We start from the raw sequence: 19,488 nt of genomic DNA on the forward strand, positions 1-19,488 counted from the left end.
GAGATCTGTGGGAGATATCAGTGAAGATCCCATGGAACAGAGGCCATTCTGATACCTCTCAAAAAGCTGAACCCTGCTGGGCACATCCACACTGCCTCCTAGCGGAGGTGTGAAATCATACTGATAAGCAGTAGCTTTTGATTAATTTTGCATTGTAACTTAGGCCTGGTCTACACTACGCATTTAAACCAATTTTAGCAGCGTTAAACCAATTTAACCGTACACCCATCCACACTACAAGGCCCTTTATGTCGATATAAAGGGCTCTTTAAATCGGTTTCTGTATTCCTCCCCAACGAGAGGAGTAGCGCTAAAATCGGTATTACCATATCGGTTTAGGGTTAGTGTGGCCGCAAATCGACGGTATTGGTCTCCGGGCGGTATCCCAGAGTGCAACACTGACCGCTCTGGACAGCAATCTGAACTCGGATGCAGCGCGCAGGTAAACAGGAAAAGCCCCGCGAACTTTTGAATTACATTTCCTGCTTGCCCCAGCGTGGACTCTGATCAGCGCGGGTGCAATGGCCAGTCCCAAATCGGAAAAGTAGCTCCAGCATGACCAATACGGAGGGAGGATACTGGATTGATCGCTGTATGGGGACGACAACATCTGATTCTATCAAGAGACGAAATGCCAATGTATTGAAAAAAAAATCTCAGGCTAACTACAGTGAGCATGCGTGGAAGCGTAACGGGAAGCCACTTTAGACTCAAAATGGACGCTCATGGAGGGAGAGAGGAGGGGATGATGAGGACTCCAGACTTACTCCCACAGTCCACAGCAGTCTCTGAAATTATTTGCCATTCTTGGCTGAGGTCCCCAGTCTGTAGGGTCAAACACATTGTCGCGCTGTGTTCAGAGATAAGCTCTCAATTACTTCCCCCTCCTCCCTGCACGTGAAAGAAAGAGAAGAAAAAAATAATAGTTTTTGACTTCTTTCAATGTCACCCTGATGTCTTACTGAATGGCTGCTGGTAGACGCGATGCCTGCAGCAGTGAAGAGCAGTATCCGGCTCCTCTCCCCTTTCTGGTGGAGGACATGTGCAAATAGACTGATATTCGTCATCACGCATCAGCCGTGTGAGGTGCTCTGGGCTGGCTCTCAGGTGAGCTGCCTCGGGCCCACCTGGTGTCCAAAAATAGGAATGACTCCCCGGTCTATTCCCAGCTAGATGAAATACAGAAATGCTCGTAATAACCCGTTCTTTCCCTAGCAACGCGGGGCTGAGCTCACTCAGCCCCTCTCCCCTTTCCTCCGTGTAAGAAAAGATTCATGTACTGCTGGCACTATTCATAGCAGCAGCAATGCTGGGGCTCCTCTCCCTCACCGGCTTTAATGTTCTGCCTGCGTCTTCATAAGCCGTGGTAGGGCTGCCTCCCCTCATTATTATTCTCACTAACAAGTTCTGTTTCTTATTCTCTGCATGTCTTTATACTTCATGACAAACAAATGGGGGGACCACTGCCACGGGTATAGCCCAGAAAAGGGAGGTTGAGAGCAGAGTAAGGGAAGCAACTACCAAGAGGTGGGGTGTTGCAGGGACCCCCTTGTGAATCGGCAATTGTCTGTCATCATTCTGCCGGAATTCTGACTGAGCAGGGCCTGTTTGCTCCTTAGTGACAACTGGCTTCTCTAGGACACCACTTTCGCCCATGTTCTGGCATGACCTGACTTATTTTAGAAACCAAAGGAAGGATGATTACTCGGGGTCATTCCTAGTTTTTGCTTATTTGCGACCCCAGCCGATCTCAGCCAAGACCAGGTACCCATGATAGCGAGCCAGACAGTAAGAGAGGAACCAGATAACCACTCATTCTCTTGCCAATTTAACCCCGCAGGCCAGACAGTACCAGAACAACTTTATCCGTCTCTGATTCATGCACAAAGCATGAATGCTTCTGTGTAGTGCGGAGTATCGCCTCTTGCCCGGATCCAGTACACATACTTAGGTTGATCTGGAAAAAAAGAAAAAAATGCATAACGGCCCATGGGTTTATGGGCCCACGTATGCTATGGCTCGCCAGCGGCAATCAGGCGAAAAGAGCGCGAAATGATTGTCTGCCATTGCTTCCCGGTAGGAAGGAAAGACTGACGACATTTACCCAGAACCACCCGTGACAATGATTTTTGCCCCATCAGCCACTGGGCTTTCAACCCAGAATTCTAAGGGGCGGGGGAGACTGCGGGAACTATGGGATAGCTACAGAATAGCTACCCACAGTGCAACGCTCCGGAAATCGATGCTAGCCTCGGACCATGGACGCACGTCGCCGAATTAATGTGCTTAGTGTGGCCCTGTGCACTCGACTTTATACAACCTGTTTTATAAAACCGGTTTATGTAAAATCAGAATAATCCCATAGTGTAGACGTACCCTTACTCTGACTTCAAAGAGGAACATGCCAGACAGAGCAGCTGCTTCTCAACTCATTGGCTTATCCAAAATTAGCAGTTTTGAATATTGAAAATCTGGGCCTCAGAGCTTAACTTTAGGCCGTCTACCCTTTTTAGAGTCTTGTCCCTTCGGTACATTGATCCACAGGCTAGACATGAAAACTGGCCTCTCATCTCAGTTCCTTTCCTAGTGCCAATAAACGTCAGGTCAAGCCAAAGTGCACTTAGGGACATTGCATAGAGACTCCTTTTCGCAGTCCAGTACGGAGCACGGGAAGAAGTAGTGGGGTGTGTGACCAAATTCCTTTGGGAGCCTTTACATAGGCTGTTTTCAGCTCCAATTTAAACATGCTGATCAATCAACTCACTGAAGATTTTTAAGTGCAGGTCAGCACTCCGTAAGCATTAAGTAATTACATGTTCGTTGTCTGGACTGGATTTCTGATTGTCTCAAAATCTCAAAGACAGAGTTTTGTTGTTAATTTTACTCTTATATTGAGTGTTATAATTTGTTCACAGTCCCCTGTCCCGTCATACACCCAACCAGGAAGTTTTGTTTTATACTGTTTGCTGCTCTCTTCCAGGAAATTCAGCAGCTGAAGAACCCATTCTTTCGTGCTTATGTGAGTTGAATGTTTAGCACCAATCTTCCACAAAACCGTCAGCCTGTAAGTAAATTCATCCTCTTTAGTGACAAATGTGACCCTGGTTTTATAGGGGTTTGACTCGACTTGAGCACGGCATTTACAATATCAGAGTCAAATCGATAACCTTGTGTCTTCTCTGTGTGGCTTTCAGCTCTTCATGCTGCCGCTCATTTGGCAAAATATGGTGTTGCTCTGAACTCTCTGACTATGGTAGCACTTCCCTGTATAACATGACACCTCCACACATCCCCTTACTTATTTGTATTGTGGCAGTGCCGGCTAAGATCCCTGTCATGGGCCAGGGCCCAATTGTGCGAGGGTCTGTACGAATACAGAACAAAAAGATGGTCCCTGCTCCACAATGTTTACAATCTGCCTCCCCCACAGAGTTACAAGGACCATGATAATGTCTATGGAATCAGAACATCAGGGTTGGAAGGGACCTCAGGAAGTCACTAAACCAAACCCCTGCTCAAAGTAGGACCAATCCCAAAACAGATTTTTGCCCCAGATCCCTGTTTAGCAGGCCACTGCTTGAACCACTGAGCTATCTCTCAACCCTGCAAACACACACAGGTCATTTTACAGATGTGCCATTGTCACTGTTTATCATGAGTCTTGCAAAATTTGGTATTTTTCTTAGAGCCTCAGCTTCTGGAATCAGGTGAATTAGGTCAATTTCCAGCCTTTATTGCAGAAAAAAGCTACAAAGTGTGACCCTACAGGTTCAGAAATCAGCAGGTAAATAAAGAGAGGCCAAAATCGTATTGTTTTTTAAATTGCATGATTTTTTTTTTAAAGCCAATCTTCTGGGCTTTTGGGGGCCTGATTCGTGAATTTTAAACACTAGGGGCTGGCAATCCTGGACTGGTCTCACTGACTTCAGTGTCAGTGAAGTCACATGTGAGTGTTTGCAGGTTGTGTGCTTGTGCAGCTCCTACCACAGTGGGGACTTGGCTTGATGCACGATCACTGGCTGAAGTTCTGTGGTCTATGTTCTGTAGAAGGTCAGACTAGACCAGTGTTTCTTAAAACTTTTGAAAATTTGAACTACCATCAGGAAAATGAAACAATCATCTGCCTTGCAATTCCCTCATGTGTTGTTAGTCCTCATCTCAATCTATATGACTTCCACCTTGTCCCTTCAGCCAGTCCTTTATGCCCCACTGGGGGCTGCACCCTGCAGTAAGGCTGAACTAGTAGATCATAGTCATAAATTCATAGATTCATAGAGATCCCTTCCGGCCTTAAAATTTATAAATGGATCCCAAATCTGGGCCTCTGGACTCCATGGAAATATAAATATTAAATAATAACAAGCACACATGGCATAGGTCAATCTACTAACTACAATAAATGGGCCTAGCCATGACTATGTCAATAAGACAGCACCAGCAGCTGATCACCCATTTGAAACCTCAAAAGCATGCAGTAAATGCACTTTCTCATTGGAGTCAAAGTTCTGAGTTGTTGGCTCTCTGTCTTCTCGAACGATCACAGGTTGCCCTTTACATTCCCTTTTAGAGCCATAGGGTCCGGTTCTGCTTTAGGTGTAGCTGCAGATTACCTTCGATATATATGAGTGAGAGAGCAGAGGTTGGCCCAGTGTCTGCACAGATCCATTAAAAGTAGCACAAAGACTCAGGGCTTGAATATGATTCCACATCATGTTTCATTTTCCCCTTTTTAAAATCAGAACTAATCATGTTTATTTTGGCTTGCCATTTTTGGTTTTTTTGAAGAGCCAGCCCGAGACGCCAAAACAGTTGGCTGAAAAAAAGCAGTGACTCAACATATCAGGGGTGGGCAAATTTTTTGGCCTGAGGACCACATCTGCATGGGGAAATTGCATGCAGGTCCAAGAATGTAAGGCTGGTGCGGGAGGGAGCGTGGTGTGTGAAACGGGGTGTGGGGTGCAGGAAGGGGCTCAGAGCAAGGGGTTGGGGCAGAGGAGGGGTGTGGGGTGTACAAGGGGGCTCACGGCAGGGGGTTGGGGTGCAGGAGGGGTCTGGAATATGGGCTCTGGCCTGGCGCTGCTTACCTGGAGCAGCTCCAGGGTGACACCGGTGCACAACGGGGCCAGGGCAGGCTCCCTGCCTACCTGTCCTGGCCACTCTCGGAAGTGGCCAGCATCATGTCCCTGTGGGAGGGAGGGCAGAGAGCTCCATGCACTGTCCTCGCCTGTGGGTACCTCCCCTAGAGCTCCCATTGGCAATCCCGCGGGCCGGATCTAAAGCCCTGATGGGCCGGATTCGGCCCATGGGCTGTAGTTTGCCCACTCCTGCAACATACTCTTAAGGTGCTGATGCAGTAAAAATTACAAAGTGAGAGATTGTTGTGCTCCATAATTTGAGTCCTTTGCTACTGAGTACAACTGCAGCTCTGCTGGGATTCTAAAGATGGCCGCCTTCTTTAACACTACGACAGTTCTGTTTATCCAATGGTTAAATCTAGAACAAGAAACATAAATGAGATTTCTTGTCATTAAAGTGATCCACTCTAATGCCTGGATCAAAGATAACACAGAAGAGCTCCATTTGTAAAACTGAAATAAAAAAAAATACTTGGCAAAACACAGTGACTCAGCAGCTTTCATGCACTTAAGCCTCAAATTACAAATGTGACTTTTGCACCTTGCATGTAAATGAGCTCCTGTTCCTAGCTGGAAGTTCCCTTTCAGGTTACATTTCAGCCTGGGCAGTGTGTTATAAGCCATTCCCCGGCCAACATGAATGAAGGGGCCAGCTCTGGAGGAGAGAAACAGGAGCTGAAATTCAAGAGAGCGATCTTGCAGGACCAGAACAAGCCAGAAAATATGATCCAAAGGCAACAAGTGATCCGTCTCACCTATTTGATTACAGCCATGGACCTGACCTGCTTGTTCATGCAGATTGGAATCATTCCAGTGAGTACCATTTGAGTCTGCTTTAACAGAGCAGACTATTTTCTTTCAATACAGACTATTCAGTTTTTCAGCAACATTAGAGGAGAGACTTTCTACCAGGAAAGAGGGGAGAAAGTCAGATGTAAGTGAATGTAGTGGCCTTTCACGTGGCACTCTATGTACTTAGAGTGAATAGATGCACATAAGTAATGACAGGCAGACTGTACTTAATTTGTGCCAGTGCTTGCCATGCTGAACCCTGGTACCTCTAAGCCTGGCAATTCATATCCCCAGGACCTTTGGGCTTGTTGCATCAATTCTGAAATTGCTTGAGCCCTGGCACCTCTTTCATTACCAATTAAGCATGGTAGGCAGATGATTATTATTTGTATTGCAGTAGTGTCTAGAGGCCTCCACCAGACGTGTGCTGCATTGTGCGTGGCCCTGTGCAAACACAAAGTGCAGTTCCTGCCCCAAAGAGTTTGATCTAAAACACAAGCTGTAGTAGGTAGGTGAACTAACAAGCAGGCATGGGGAGGGAGCATAGTGTAACAATAGTAGACTATCTTAGCACAGACTGTTTTGTACACAGTACGTCTGTGTAATAAGCCAATCAGGAGCCTGTAATCACAACGTGCCACTTGTCTAGTGGTTCTTGGGTGTCAGTTTTCTGTAGACACCATGCAAGAGGTGAGTTTTAAGGAGGGATTTGAAGGTCAATAAAATAGTGGCTTTACAGATTTTGACAGGGCACTCTCCCCACATATAAGAGGCTACGTGGTAGAGAGACCAAAAGTGTTTGTGGAAGATTGCAACTGGCCTTGTTGCCCAAGCAGAGATGGGGATTGAGGCTGCATTAAGATAATAGGACGGGTTACTTATGGCAGGGCTGAATTGTGAAGGTGTCTGCATGGAAGGCCAAGACATTTGTGTTTGATGCAGCGGAGGAGGGGGAGTCTAGGGCATGTCTCAAAAGTGGTTTTGGTGTAATCAGAACACTGAGTCAAGAAGACAATCTCTGAAGCAGCATTTTCAGTGGCCTAGAGGGCACAGAGTTGCAAGTGCCAAAGCCAGACTGGAGGATGCTGCAGTAATCTAATTGCAGGTCATTTTAAAGGGATATTGTCAAGTAAAAATGTAGTTACCACTCCACTCACAGCTCTGAGCTCTTCCTCTTATTTTTCTTGTCCTCGTTTTTCTTCTTTCGCCTGCTATGAGAGTTCTCTCCCATCTCTGCATCTCCAGAGACAATCCACTCTGTGCCCCTCTTTCATAAACCAATCCAGCGGCAGTAAAGCAAATAATATCTAGTGCAGAGATTTCTGTGGGTTTACTCTTTGTATTGGAGACAGCTTGGTGAATAGTCAGCATTCCTTCTGTACAGAAAGTTAGTTTTACTTCTTAGGCCTGGTCTACACTACGCGTTTAAATCGATTTAATGGCCGTTAAATCGATTTAACGCTGTACCTGTCCACACTACAAGGCTCTTTATATCGATATAAAGGGCTCTTTAAATCGATTTCTGTACTCCTATCAGGTCTCCTTAACTTCGATATAATAGGTACTCTTTAATCTCTTTAAACGATTTCTGTTACTCCACCCCGCACGAGAGAGTAAGTCAGCTTAAAGTGTCGATATTAAACAATGTCGGATTAACGTGATGTGTGCAGAAACCTGTAATATCTCGCGAACTGTTTATGTGGTGCCTCGTCGGCTGTAACGGTATCCCAGAGTGTGCAACACATGACCGCCTCTGCGAACAGATCAATCTGAACTGGTCGTCGCACCTGCAAGTCGGGATCAGTATCATATCTACCAGGGTGATGAATCCCTGCCTGCGGACGTGTAGCTTCTGAGAATATTTGACAGTGTTCTCTGCTTGCAGCGTGGAGCTCTGCATCTACGCAACCGGTCTGAGCTCATTGTAGTCGATCCACGTGTCGGGGCAAAGCAGGAAATTGAATTTCAAAAGTGTCGTCGGGGGGCGTTGTGCGCTGATGCTCAGTTACCTCTCAATCCTGCCCAGCCCATCATTGACGCTTCCAGCATGACGCGTATCGCGGAGATAGCTAGATCCTGAATCAGCTGCTATGGGGAGACACAATCTGTTGTATCAGCAGCTCCCGTTACAGAACACGAAATGCCAAAGCATTTGAAAAAAAATCTCCAGGATACACAGTCGCTTGGTGAACAGCGTAACGGGAAGTCAGAGACTCAAATGGACACAGCTCATGGATGGAGGGGGGGTACTGAGGACTTCCAGCTATCCCACAGTCCACAGCAGTCTCTGAAAAGTATTTGCATTCTTGGTTGACGCTCAATGTCTGTAGGTTTCAACACAGTGTCTGGCGTGGTCAGGGGAACAGCTCCTCAGTTTCTCCCCCCCCCCCCCCCCCCACATGAAAGAAAAGGGAAAGAAATCATTCCTTGACTACTTTCAATGTCACCCTTAATGTGTACTGAATGCTGCTGGTAGACGCGATGCTGCAGCAGTGAAGAGCAGTATCCGCCCTCTCCCTCTCCCCCTCCCTGGTGGTAGATGGTGCAGTAAGACTATAACCGCTTCCTCAATATCTAACATGCCCTGACATTGACACCATATCATTGCTGGTTACTCCCAGTAGATAGGACAGAATGGCTAATAACCAGCTTCATCATCGCAAACTGGGGGCTTCAGCCCCCTCCCTTTTTCCTGTGTAAAGAAAAGATTCCGTACTGCCTGGACTGTCATAGCCCCGGAGGCTGCCTCCAAGTGCCTCCCCCCCTCATTTCTTTTCCTAACAAGTCTCTGTTTCTTATTACCTGCATCCTTATAACTTCAGACACAAATGGGGGGGGGGGGACACTGCCACGGTAGCCCAGGAAAGGTTGGGGAGGAGGGAAGCAACGGGTGCGGTTGTTGCAGGGGCACCCCCCGTGAATACTGACACGGAGCAGCTGTGCTCTGATAAACTGGTTCTGTAATACACTTGCTTATTCTAGGCATACTGCGGTTGTTCTCAGCCCCCCCGTGAATACACACAGAGAGCAGCTGTGCCTGACTTGCCCCTATTCTAGGCAGGACTACTCTATTTTTAGAAACCATAAGGGAGGGATTGACTCAGTCCCAAGTGAGTCAATCCCAATTTTGCTTTCAAAAATTTTCAGCCGGGGCACTCATGATAGCAGTGGACAGTACAGAGAGGGAGAGATAACCGTCATCTCATTGCCAGTTTCTCCAGCAGTAGACAGTACAGAACGACCGGTAACCATCTCTGCTATCATTGCAAAAGCAAGTGAATGCTGCTGTGTAGCGCTGGAGTATCGCCTCTCTCTCCGCGGCATCCAGTACACATACGGTGCCAGAAAAAAAAAAAAAGCTGAAACGGGCTCCATGGTTGCCCGTGCTATGGCATCTGCCAGGGCAATCCAGGGAAAACGGCGCGAAAGGATTGTCAGCTGATGTTTTTTCCCGGAGGAAGGAATGACTGATGACATTTACCCAGAACCTGCTGCGACAATAATGATTCAACCCAGAATTCCAAGGGGCGGGGGAGACTGCGGGAACTATGGGATAGCTACCGTAGAGCTACCCACAATGCAACGCTTCAGAAATCGACGTTAGCCTCGGAGCATGGACGCACAACGCTGAATTACTGTGCCTAGTGTGGCCGCATGAAATCGAATTTATAATATCAGTTTTATAAAACCGATTTTAGCAAATTCGATTTTATCCCGTAGTGTAGACGTGGCCTTAGTCTCAGAGTCCAGCGTGATTACATCAGTTGCCCACAGACAAGCACTAAGAGACCATGCCACAGTGCAGCCACTGTTGGATTGGTGGTGTAGCCACATTAGCAGCTCTTGCAACGCCACAAAGAGCAGTGCATTGTGGTAGCTATCCCAGTGTTCAAGTGACTGCAACATGCTTTTCAAATGCGGGGGGTGGGGTGGAGTGTGACAGAGAGTGTGTTGCGTGTATGTGGGGGGAGAGAGAGAGTGAGTTTTTGGGGTGCTGAGTGTGTCAGCATGCTGTCGTGTAAGTTCAGACTCTCCTCCCCCCCGCCTCTCTCTCTCACTTTCACAGCAAGCAATATTCCACACCAATAGCTTGCTTTGTCCCAGAGTAGATAAGCATGCTGGCTGTCAGAAACAGAGCTTTGAAAGGGGATATCTGCATTCCTACAGCCAATTCCAAAACAATGACAAGAGTGGCCGCTTGACTTAAGGGGATTATGGGATATTTCCAGAGGCTGATCAAAGCACAGTAATGCAACACTTCGTTCACACTGATGCTGGGGCGGTTCAGCCGAGGTGCAGCAAGCATTATGCTTCTCGTGGAGATGGATTACCTGGAGTGCTCCAGCTGCAGAGTCCAGATGCTCTAAGTGCCTCGCCAGTGTGGACGGGTCGGGAGTTAGGGTGCCTGGGGCTGCTTTAATGTGCTCTAACTTGCAAGTGTAGCCATGCCCTGAGTACCTTTCCCAGACCTGAAGAGCTCTGTGTAGTTCGAAAGCTTCTCTTTCTCTCCCCAACAGAAATTGGTCCAATAAAGATATCCCGTCGCCCACCTTATCTCTCTAATATCCTGGGACCGACACAGCTACAACAACACTGCATGCAATTGTGTAAAAATAGAGAGCTAGGTCCACAGCTGATGTAAATTGGTGACTTCAGTAGAGCTCTGGCTGATGATCCGGGCCAAAGACTTTTGATTTTTATCAAATAACCTTTATATTCCTCATGTTATATTGTATCTATGGGCAAGCACTGTTGCTTTATTTTGCATGGAAGTACATGATCACTTATTACTATAGTAGTCCTGTACTTATTAAGCTCTTTAACATTCAGAAATGTAACATACTTCACTTTTTCTCCACTTTATTTAGTACTTGGCGAAGAGCCTGGGATTGGATTCAGTTGGATTTGGCTACCTCCAGACAACTTTTGGTGTTCTACAGCTTCTGGGAGGTCCTATTTTTGGAAGGTAAATAAGAACCATTCTTGTGACCCTTCCATTCCCAAGGAAGATGAGTTATTTATTTTTTTAATAAATCTACTTTATTCCTAGTTCTGAATCTTGGGAAATATTTTAAGAAGCCATCTGGATTTACTAAACAGGCTACAGAGAAATATTAATTAAAAATAATGTAACAAATAAATGGCTTTTATATTAGTTATTTCTCTAAATTTGATTATTTGGATCCAGACAGTGTGCTTAGCCAAAATATTTAGGTCCTGCAGAGCTTGCAATCTAATGCCTTAGTCCTGCAAATCAAGCAAAGGAGTAACTTTATGAACATGAGCAGGACTGGGAAACCCAGAAGATGAGTGTAACTTGGCTTTTTTTCTTTTGCTTTTTTGTTATTACCTAGTACTATTAGGAAATAGTTCTAGTGGAAATCATAGAATTTCTGTGCCTGATTTGAATCTTATTTACACAGGCATTGCACTATGTCACAGCAAATGACGTCAGTGCAGTTGCTCCCGATTTGCACTGGTGTCAGTGTGATCAGAATCAGAAGGACTCTATATTAACAGTTCAAACAGGCCTAGCAACAGGAAGGCGGGGGAAAGACTTGAGCATCTGCCTGTGTTTCTGCCTCTGAGCAGTTGCAGGAAATTGCTGATATAGAATACATACTCCTGCTCCAAATAGAAGAGGAGATGGCCCTGAAAAACCTAATAGAGATGGAGATAGCAGATAATCAATTATCCCTGTTCAGAGATGCACAAAAGGAGAGGCAGAGTAGTCCAGTGGGTAGGGCACTGGACTGGGATGCAAGAGACTTGGGTTACATTCCTGTCTCTGCCACTGGTCTGTTCAGTGACCTTGAGAAGGCTGCTTTTTGGTCCATCTGTTTGCTGTGCTAGCTCTCCAAGACAGGGACTATTTTTTGCTTAGCACAGTAGGGCTAACAGGATAGAAATAATTATTTATTAATAGTCAATTTCCCTACCAAGACAGCCCAGAAATGAATTCCTTCGTTTCTACAAATCTGAGGTGGTGTAAGTGGCATAATTCAAGTGATTTTTTTTTCTATAAATGTACCAAGCTGGAGGAAAATAATTTTGATCTGGATCTGTGAGAAGTGGGTCTTACTTCTGAAGCTCTGTTCTTTCTCTGTGGGCGGAATACCTACTGATGGCAATGGGATATGCATGCAGGGATGACGGGAACAGAATATAAGAGTCTAATAAGGATCTGATCCTAATTAGATTCCTATAACTGGTGTAAATCAAAGTAGCTGGGCTGAAAGCAGAATTTGCTATGCAAATCTGAGATTGAAACTTTCCCCAGGGTGGTACCATGAGAACTGTTCATCCTAATGTCGAAGTAGATATTTATAAAGGGGAATGCCATATGTTAGTTAAAATGCAAAAATGAGGAAATAGAGATTCAGAAGAAATCCACTAACCACATTTTTGCAGACCTCAGAGTATAATAATGAGCCAATCTTCCTTGTAACTGGATGACTTTGCTTAAACTAATTTGAAGTTGCAAGCACTGAAGCTGCTAAATTTTTTTCTTTAAAAAAACTCCAGATCATCTCATGAACTGGTCTCCTGGGATTACAAACAGCAAAAGCCCAAATTTACTGAGGGATTGTGAACACACCCAAATTGCACTGGTTTAATGTAAATCAGTTTAAAATCATCCCTTAGTGAAATTGATGTCTTTTTTTTTTTTTTTAGGCCAAGCCATACTCTATTCTCTGCTTTCTTAGTTTAACATAACTAATTTTTATGCCACATCACAATTGTTGATAACCATAGTAGAAAACCCAAACAAAATGAATATTAATAGAACACTTTAAACAGCCTAGCAGTGCCTAGCTTGTGGTGACTTATGTCTAGTCACCAATAACTGTTTCTACAGCACTCATGGGATTTGTCTAGACCAGGATTTAAAGGTGTGTGGTGAGATTTAAAACATTTTAACCAACATATTTGAAAATGCTAGCACAGAATTTTAGAATGCATTAGGTACTATGTTAGCTGGAAGGGTTTAACACCACAATGCTAAATCCCAGTCCAGACAAGGCTTCAGACTTCGCACAGGACCACATTTTCAAGTGCGCAGCACCCACAATTGGAGCCAGGTTTTCAAAAGTGAAAAATCTGCTCAATGTTGCGAGGTGGGATGGATGTCAGCATAGCATTGCCAGCCTGGATGTGTTGTATTTACAATTGCTAAAACAGTTCCATTTCTAAAATGTTGCATAATTTATATGCTAGGTTTGCTGACCAGTGTGGCACACGAGCTGCGTTAACTCTTTCATATCTCTCTGGATCTGCCTTCTTTCTGCTACTATCCATCTCCACCAGCATCCCACTTCTCTTCCTGTCCAGAATTCCATCCGTGTTTATGCATGGGCTACCAGGTAATGTCATGAGAAGATGACCCAAATATTGGGGTCAGTATTTTCCAATCCATTTATAGGGCCTGACCCTGCAATTCTTCCTCACACGAAGAGGTTAAAGTCGGTAAGACTAATAAGTGTTGCAGAATCAGTCTCTAAGTAGTTGGGTTTTAAGGACATGAGGTGCCATGTTTAATGGTTAGAGGAGGTGGTTGAGATGCAGGACAACTAAATTCTATTCCCAGCTTTGCCACTGATTTGCTGTGTGAGCTAGAGCAAGTCACTTATGTGATCGGGTGCCTGGGATAGACCACACTCAGAATGCCACACTCAGGGCAGACTGCAAGAAATAGGGCAGACAATCCCCACCCCACAAGTGGTGGTTTATTCTATAATTGAATTCACCAAGCCAGTAACAAAAGAGCTTCTGCAGTACCACACTGGTTAACCAGAAGACACACACAGTTCCCTTTCCAGCCCATGGCTCTCATCCAGACAACCCAGCCTAATATAGTGAGAGGTTATCGAAAACCAATTTCACCGTATGTGAGGTTCTTACGCATCCCAAAGAATCAGACACGTATCCCCAGGTCATTCTGAATCTCAGATCTTACTCAAATATCACATTGTCGGTAAACTAACTAAAGATTCATTCATAAAAGAAGAGGGTTATAAATGGTTAATAGATCACATACATACAAATGATTGCAAAGTCCTTATATCAGGTTTGTAGCAGTGATGGAATGGTTTGTAAAGTCTCTCAGGTAACGTCCAAAAGATTGGAAGGTCCCTCAGACCATAGTTCAAGATGCTCCTTTTAATTGTAAATCCACAGTCTGGAGAATTAGACCTGGTCTACACTACGCGTTTATACTGATTTTAGCAGTGTTAAACCGATTTAATGCTGCACCTGTCCACACAATGAGGCCCTTTATATTGATATAAAGGGCTCTTTAAACCGGTTTCTGTACTCCTCCCCAACAAGAGGGGTAGCACTGAAATCGGTATTACCATATCGGATTAGGGTTAGTGTGGCCGCAAATCGACGGTATTGGCCTCCAGGAGCTATCCCACAGTGCACCACTGTGACCGCTCTGGAAAGCAATCCAAACTCGGATGCACTGGCCAGGTAGACCGGAAAAGCCCCGCGAACTTTTGAATTTCATTTCCTGTTTGCCCAGCATGGAGGTCGATTCCAAGCAACGAGTGTCGATGCAGTCCACAATCTTCCAACAAAGGCTCCAGCATGGACCGACGGGAAATACTGGATTCTGATCGCTGTATGGGGAGACAACATCTATTCTAATCAGAGCTACCCAGTACCGAATGACGAATGCCAACAGCAATTTGAAAAAATCTCCAAGTAATGATACCAGAGTACCACAGCACAGTGCAATTAACAAGCGTAACGGAAAGCAAAGAAATCAAATGGACGTTCCAGGGAGAAGAAGAGGAGGTACTGAAGCTCCAGCTATCCCACAGTCCCCGAGTCTACGAAAAAGCACTTTGCATTCTTGGCTGAGCTCCAATGCTGTAGGGTCAAACATGCTTCTGGGGTGTTTCAGTATATGCTCTCAATTACTCCCCTCCCCCACCGTGAAAGAAAAGTGAAAAAACCTCTTTTTTCAGGTCACCGAATGTTCTCGGCATGTTGCGGAGACCACTGGGCTGGGGCACGAAACGCAGCATCCTCTTCCCCTCCTTCCCCCGTGACAGACGTACAGTGCAGTAGTACTGGTAGCTGTCCTCGTCAATCACCGTGAGTGGCTCCTGGCTGGCCTCAGGTTGAGGGGTGAGGTCGAACCGGGGCGCCTGGGTACAAAATGGAAAGATCCCGTAATCCCGCAGATGGTACAGAATGGCTGATAATGTCCTCACATAGTAAAAAAAAAAACAAGAACAAAGAAATACAACTGGGCCTGAACTCATCAGCCCCCCACCTTTCCATTGTCTAAGAGAAGATCTGTACTGCCTGTCACTACATAGCAGCCTTGAGGCTGCTCCCCCTCATTTTTATCTCCACTAAAAAGTCACTGGTTTCTTATCTGCGCATTTTATTAAAATTCACACACAATGGGGGGACCCTGCAACGGCTAGCCAGAAGGTTGGAGAAGGGGAAGCAATGGGTGGGGTTGTTGACAGTGGCAACCCCTAGAAATGGCATCAGCCTCACATTTCTGTGGATCTGACACAGAAGCAGCTGTGCCTCTGGTTGTCTGATACACTGGTTCCTAGTAACTTGCCCCAGATTCTAGGGCAGGACTGACTCTATATTGTAGAACAACATAAAGGAAGAATACCCAGGGGTCATCCCATTTTTTGTCTTTGCGCCCCCGGCTGACCTCAACTAGGACACCATGAACATGCAGCAGATGGTACAGACAACTGATAACCGTCATCTCATCGCATTTACAATGGTCACAGCAGACGTACAATGGATGACTGTAACAAGCTCTATTACCTTGCAAGGCAAATGAATGCTGCTGCGGTGCGCTGCAGTAACCTCCCTGTCAGCGCAATCCAGTACACCATACTGACAGTGACAAAAAGCAAACGGTGCTCCACGGTTGCCCATCCTATGGCATCTGCCAGGGCAATCCGCAGGAAAAAGGGCGCGAAATGATGTCGCCGTTGCTTTCACAGAGGAAGGGAATAAGTACAACATCCAACCCCAGAAATCACCGCGGACAACGTTTGCACCACATGCATTGGACCTCAACCCTCAGAATTCCAATGGGCGGGGGCAACTGCGGGAACTATGGGATAGCTACAGGATAGCTACCCACAGTGCAACGCTCCAGAAATCGATGCTAGCCTCAGTACATGGACGCACACCACCATATTATTGTGCTTTGTGGGGCGACGTGCACTCGACTTTATACAATCTGTTTTACAAAACCGGTTTATGTAAAATCAGAATGATCCTGTAGTGTAGACGTACCCTTAGATCAGGAAAGAGGCAATATGGAAGTCTCTTAGAGGTCTTTTATATCTTTTGCCATGTGCATGGAAATTTACTGTCCCAAACACAGCCCACAGCTCAGGTTCACAGAAAGTTACTGGCCCAAGATGGAGTCCAAGGTCACATGTCCTTACATGCTTTGCTGACTCACAGGGGCAGCCATTGCCCGTATTCTTTCTGAGGAATCCACTGGAAAGGCTTACTGGGCGGGATGACTTTCTTCAATGGCCCTTGTGAGCTGAGTGTCTTTAATGGGCCATCAACACATAGGTGTCTAGTCTTGATGCAAATCTATTTGGAGGGTGTCACCTAGGAACAACACACATGTTGGAGATACAACTACTTAGCCAGTAGTCTTTAGATACAAAGATGATACATGCCTATAAACAGGATAATCGTACTTAGCAAATCATAACTTTTTCCTTAACCCCATAGTTTGTGCAAGATTTCTTGCAATTATATAACAGTGGTAACAACAATGATACAAATGATCATCTTTCATATACACAGCATCTCAGCTTAGTCTCTCTGTGCTTCAGTTTTTCTGTTTGTAAATGGCAGATGACAATGCTGACCTCCTGGTCTCACCACACCACACCAGGGTGTTGTGAAGCTTAATTTGTTCACGTCTGTGAAGTGTTCTGAGGCCCTCATATGAAAGGTGCTATAGAAGTGCAAAGCGTAGTTTATAGTTTTTACTTGGGCTTGAAAAGTTTCAGTGAGATCCACTTGCTTGAGCACTAAGCTACTTTACTATGCTCCTCAAAGCCATGGATCTTCATTCCCCCCAATAAACCAATTCACCCCCATCAATGAACGCCTTTACAGGGCACCTTTCCTTGTGCAGCCGCCATTTCCACTGCTTTCCTGAATGTGCAAAAAGCTCTCAGCTTCCCAGCATTTTCATCCAGCTGGGCCCTATTCTTTTAGATTCTCCCCCCACCCCCATAATTTTTAAGGAGCAGCGGCTCACAGGCTATTTTGCTTCCTGCCTACCACTAATTCTGTTAAAAGCATAGCTCCTCCAGCCTACACCCTCTCAGAAAAAGAACTAAATGCCTGAGCATCTCTGCTCCCTCCCAGTCTTCCTGTTGAAGGAACAACAGCACTCGAGCAGCTCTGTTCCTTTCTTCCGCCTCTACTCAAGCAGGAGGTCAAAAGCTCCCTGGCCCCACTCATTGCAACTTTCAGTGAGTGAGTGGGTTTTTCCATGCCCTGATTTTATTACAGAGTTAGAAGCTGTGTCTGTTTAGCAGATCAGAATTCATTCCAATGGAATAAACTGTATCCATAAAATAAACTGCACATGTCCTTCACTGCAGTGCAGCTATTTCAAATTTCTCAGCTGCATTCACTCAAGTAAGAACTGTCCCAGAATAATTTTTTAGCAACATGCAGTCACACACAGCCTAGCACATTGCATGTCAGCGTTAGTGAGCACCTCAGACCTGGCAAGCTGCATTACAATGGCTTTCATTCGCACCATTCCATTCTGTTTTGCTCCATCTGTTTGCATCCAGTAAAAACCATCTGGCCAGATGCTCAGCTGGTGTAAATCTGTCTTGCTGATGGAGTATCGCTAGTGGGGATAACGGAGCCACACTGTGTTAATGTGGATTACACACAGCTGGTTTAAACTAATCGAGGTCTTCATCCCATTAGCAGTTGGTCCATATAAGAGGTTCTGAGTCTTCTCCTTCTCCTGACTACTGGGGTGACCCCACAAAGGGTTTTAAGAGCTTAAGGGTATGTTTACACTGCAGTTAAAAACCCACAGCTGGCCCATGCCAGCGGACTCGGGCTGCGGGGCTATTTAATTGCAGGGTAGATGTCTGGGTTCAGGCTGGATTCTGGGCTCTAGGACCCTGGGTTGTGGGAAGGTCCCAAAGCCTGGGCTCTGAGCCAGAACTTTTACACTACAATTAAGCCGCCTATGAGCCCAAGTCAGCTGTAGACATAGCCTAAGTTTCTTTGTCGATCTGGCCCTCAGACCTTTAGCGCAAATAGTAGAAATTTGTGCTTTTAGATGAAGAAGGCCTGGGGTCAGTTCCATGATGATCTGGTTCAGTGTTACAAGGCCTGACCTCTGGAAGAGCTCTGTCATTTGCATATGTGCATGGTCACCTCAAGGAATAGCTTTATCATTCAGACACCAGAGTACATTTCTTTTAGTTCAATGTTTCTTATCAAGTTTCTTCAAATATCTGTGTAGGTGCTCAGATGGTCATTACAGATCTGACTACTCCTGCTGAGCGTGCAGATGCATTAGGGAAGCTTGGACTTTGCTTTGGAATAGGAGTAATCATTGGATCATCCCTGGGTGGGACACTCAGCACAAAATTTGGGTGAGTGGTTGAGGTGTTTTTTACTTCTGTCTTGCAGTTATAACAATTGATTCAGCTGCTGAGGGGTATTTTGTTCTCCCCTCATTTGATAATGTAAAAACATATAACTTTTTCCGTATTCTTTGGGTGCAATTTTCAGCTGCTGCTGACTGATCCTGGGGCTAAATCAGCCCCTGGCACAAGTTAGAGAAATCCTGTGGCTGCTCTAACTTGCACTGGCTATAATGGTATGGGCCATTTCACAGGGATCAGCGGAAGGCAGTGCACTCCAAATCTGCTGCCTCCCCTCCCTGGAATGCCTTCCATGCCCAACGGCCTCAATGGTCCCTGAACCAAGGGTCAGGAAGGGTTGGCAGCTCTACACCACTCCAGGATAACCCCGTGCTGGGGAAATACTCAGCCCCTTTGTGCAGCCCTGAAGGCACAAAGGTATATTATTAAGGGCCAAGGATCAATCACTTTGTCATCTGTGCCACTGTGTGTCACTATAGCTTGTTTTAAAAAAGCTTTCTTGTAAATCCCCATTTCTGCAAGCTGGGCTAATATCCATGTCTCAGTTGCTTTACAAGCAGCAGTTATTAAAAAGCTACAGGCAATCCAAGTCCAGCTCTAGGCTTGTCCCCGAAACTCCCTAAGCATTGAGGGCTGTGTGAGTTGTGGAGGAACTTTACCAGTATATTAAGTGCTATTTAAAAACAGTTTTGTTATAGCTTTAAATCTCCAGCAGGGTGAAGCTCAGGCCTGGTCTACACTATGCTGTTAAACCGATTTTAACAGCGTTAAATCGATTTAACGCTGCACCCGTCCACACTACACTGCTCTTTATATCGATTTAAAGGGCTCTTTAAATCAATTTCTGTACTCCTACAAAACGAGAGGAGTAATGCTAAAATCGATATTATTATATCGGA

General features: G+C 45.6%; 1 protein-coding gene across 8 annotated transcripts in view; it reads left to right on the forward strand.

The window, feature by feature from the left end:
- SLC67A1 (solute carrier family 67 member 1) overlaps positions 1–19,488 on the forward strand; it is a 165,841-nt gene that overhangs the window by 31,424 nt on the left and 114,929 nt on the right. For 6 of the 8 annotated variants that reach the window (XM_075065106.1, XM_075065108.1, XM_075065104.1 and 3 more), the window contains 5 exons: positions 2,981–3,064; positions 5,724–5,948; positions 10,796–10,893; positions 13,146–13,291; positions 18,445–18,577. In XM_075065106.1, the coding sequence (XP_074921207.1) occupies positions 3,029–3,064; positions 5,724–5,948; positions 10,796–10,893; positions 13,146–13,291; positions 18,445–18,577 (638 nt within the window). In that variant the 5' untranslated portion in view covers positions 2,981–3,028. The remainder of the gene's footprint in view (positions 1–2,980; positions 3,065–5,723; positions 5,949–10,795; positions 10,894–13,145; positions 13,292–18,444; positions 18,578–19,488) is intronic. The other 2 variants (XM_075065109.1, XM_032770292.2) reach the window with 2 other exon arrangements.

This window comes from Chelonoidis abingdonii, chromosome 4, assembly GCF_003597395.2.
Source record: "Chelonoidis abingdonii isolate Lonesome George chromosome 4, CheloAbing_2.0, whole genome shotgun sequence".
In the NCBI taxonomy this organism is placed as follows: domain Eukaryota; kingdom Metazoa; phylum Chordata; order Testudines; family Testudinidae; genus Chelonoidis; species Chelonoidis abingdonii.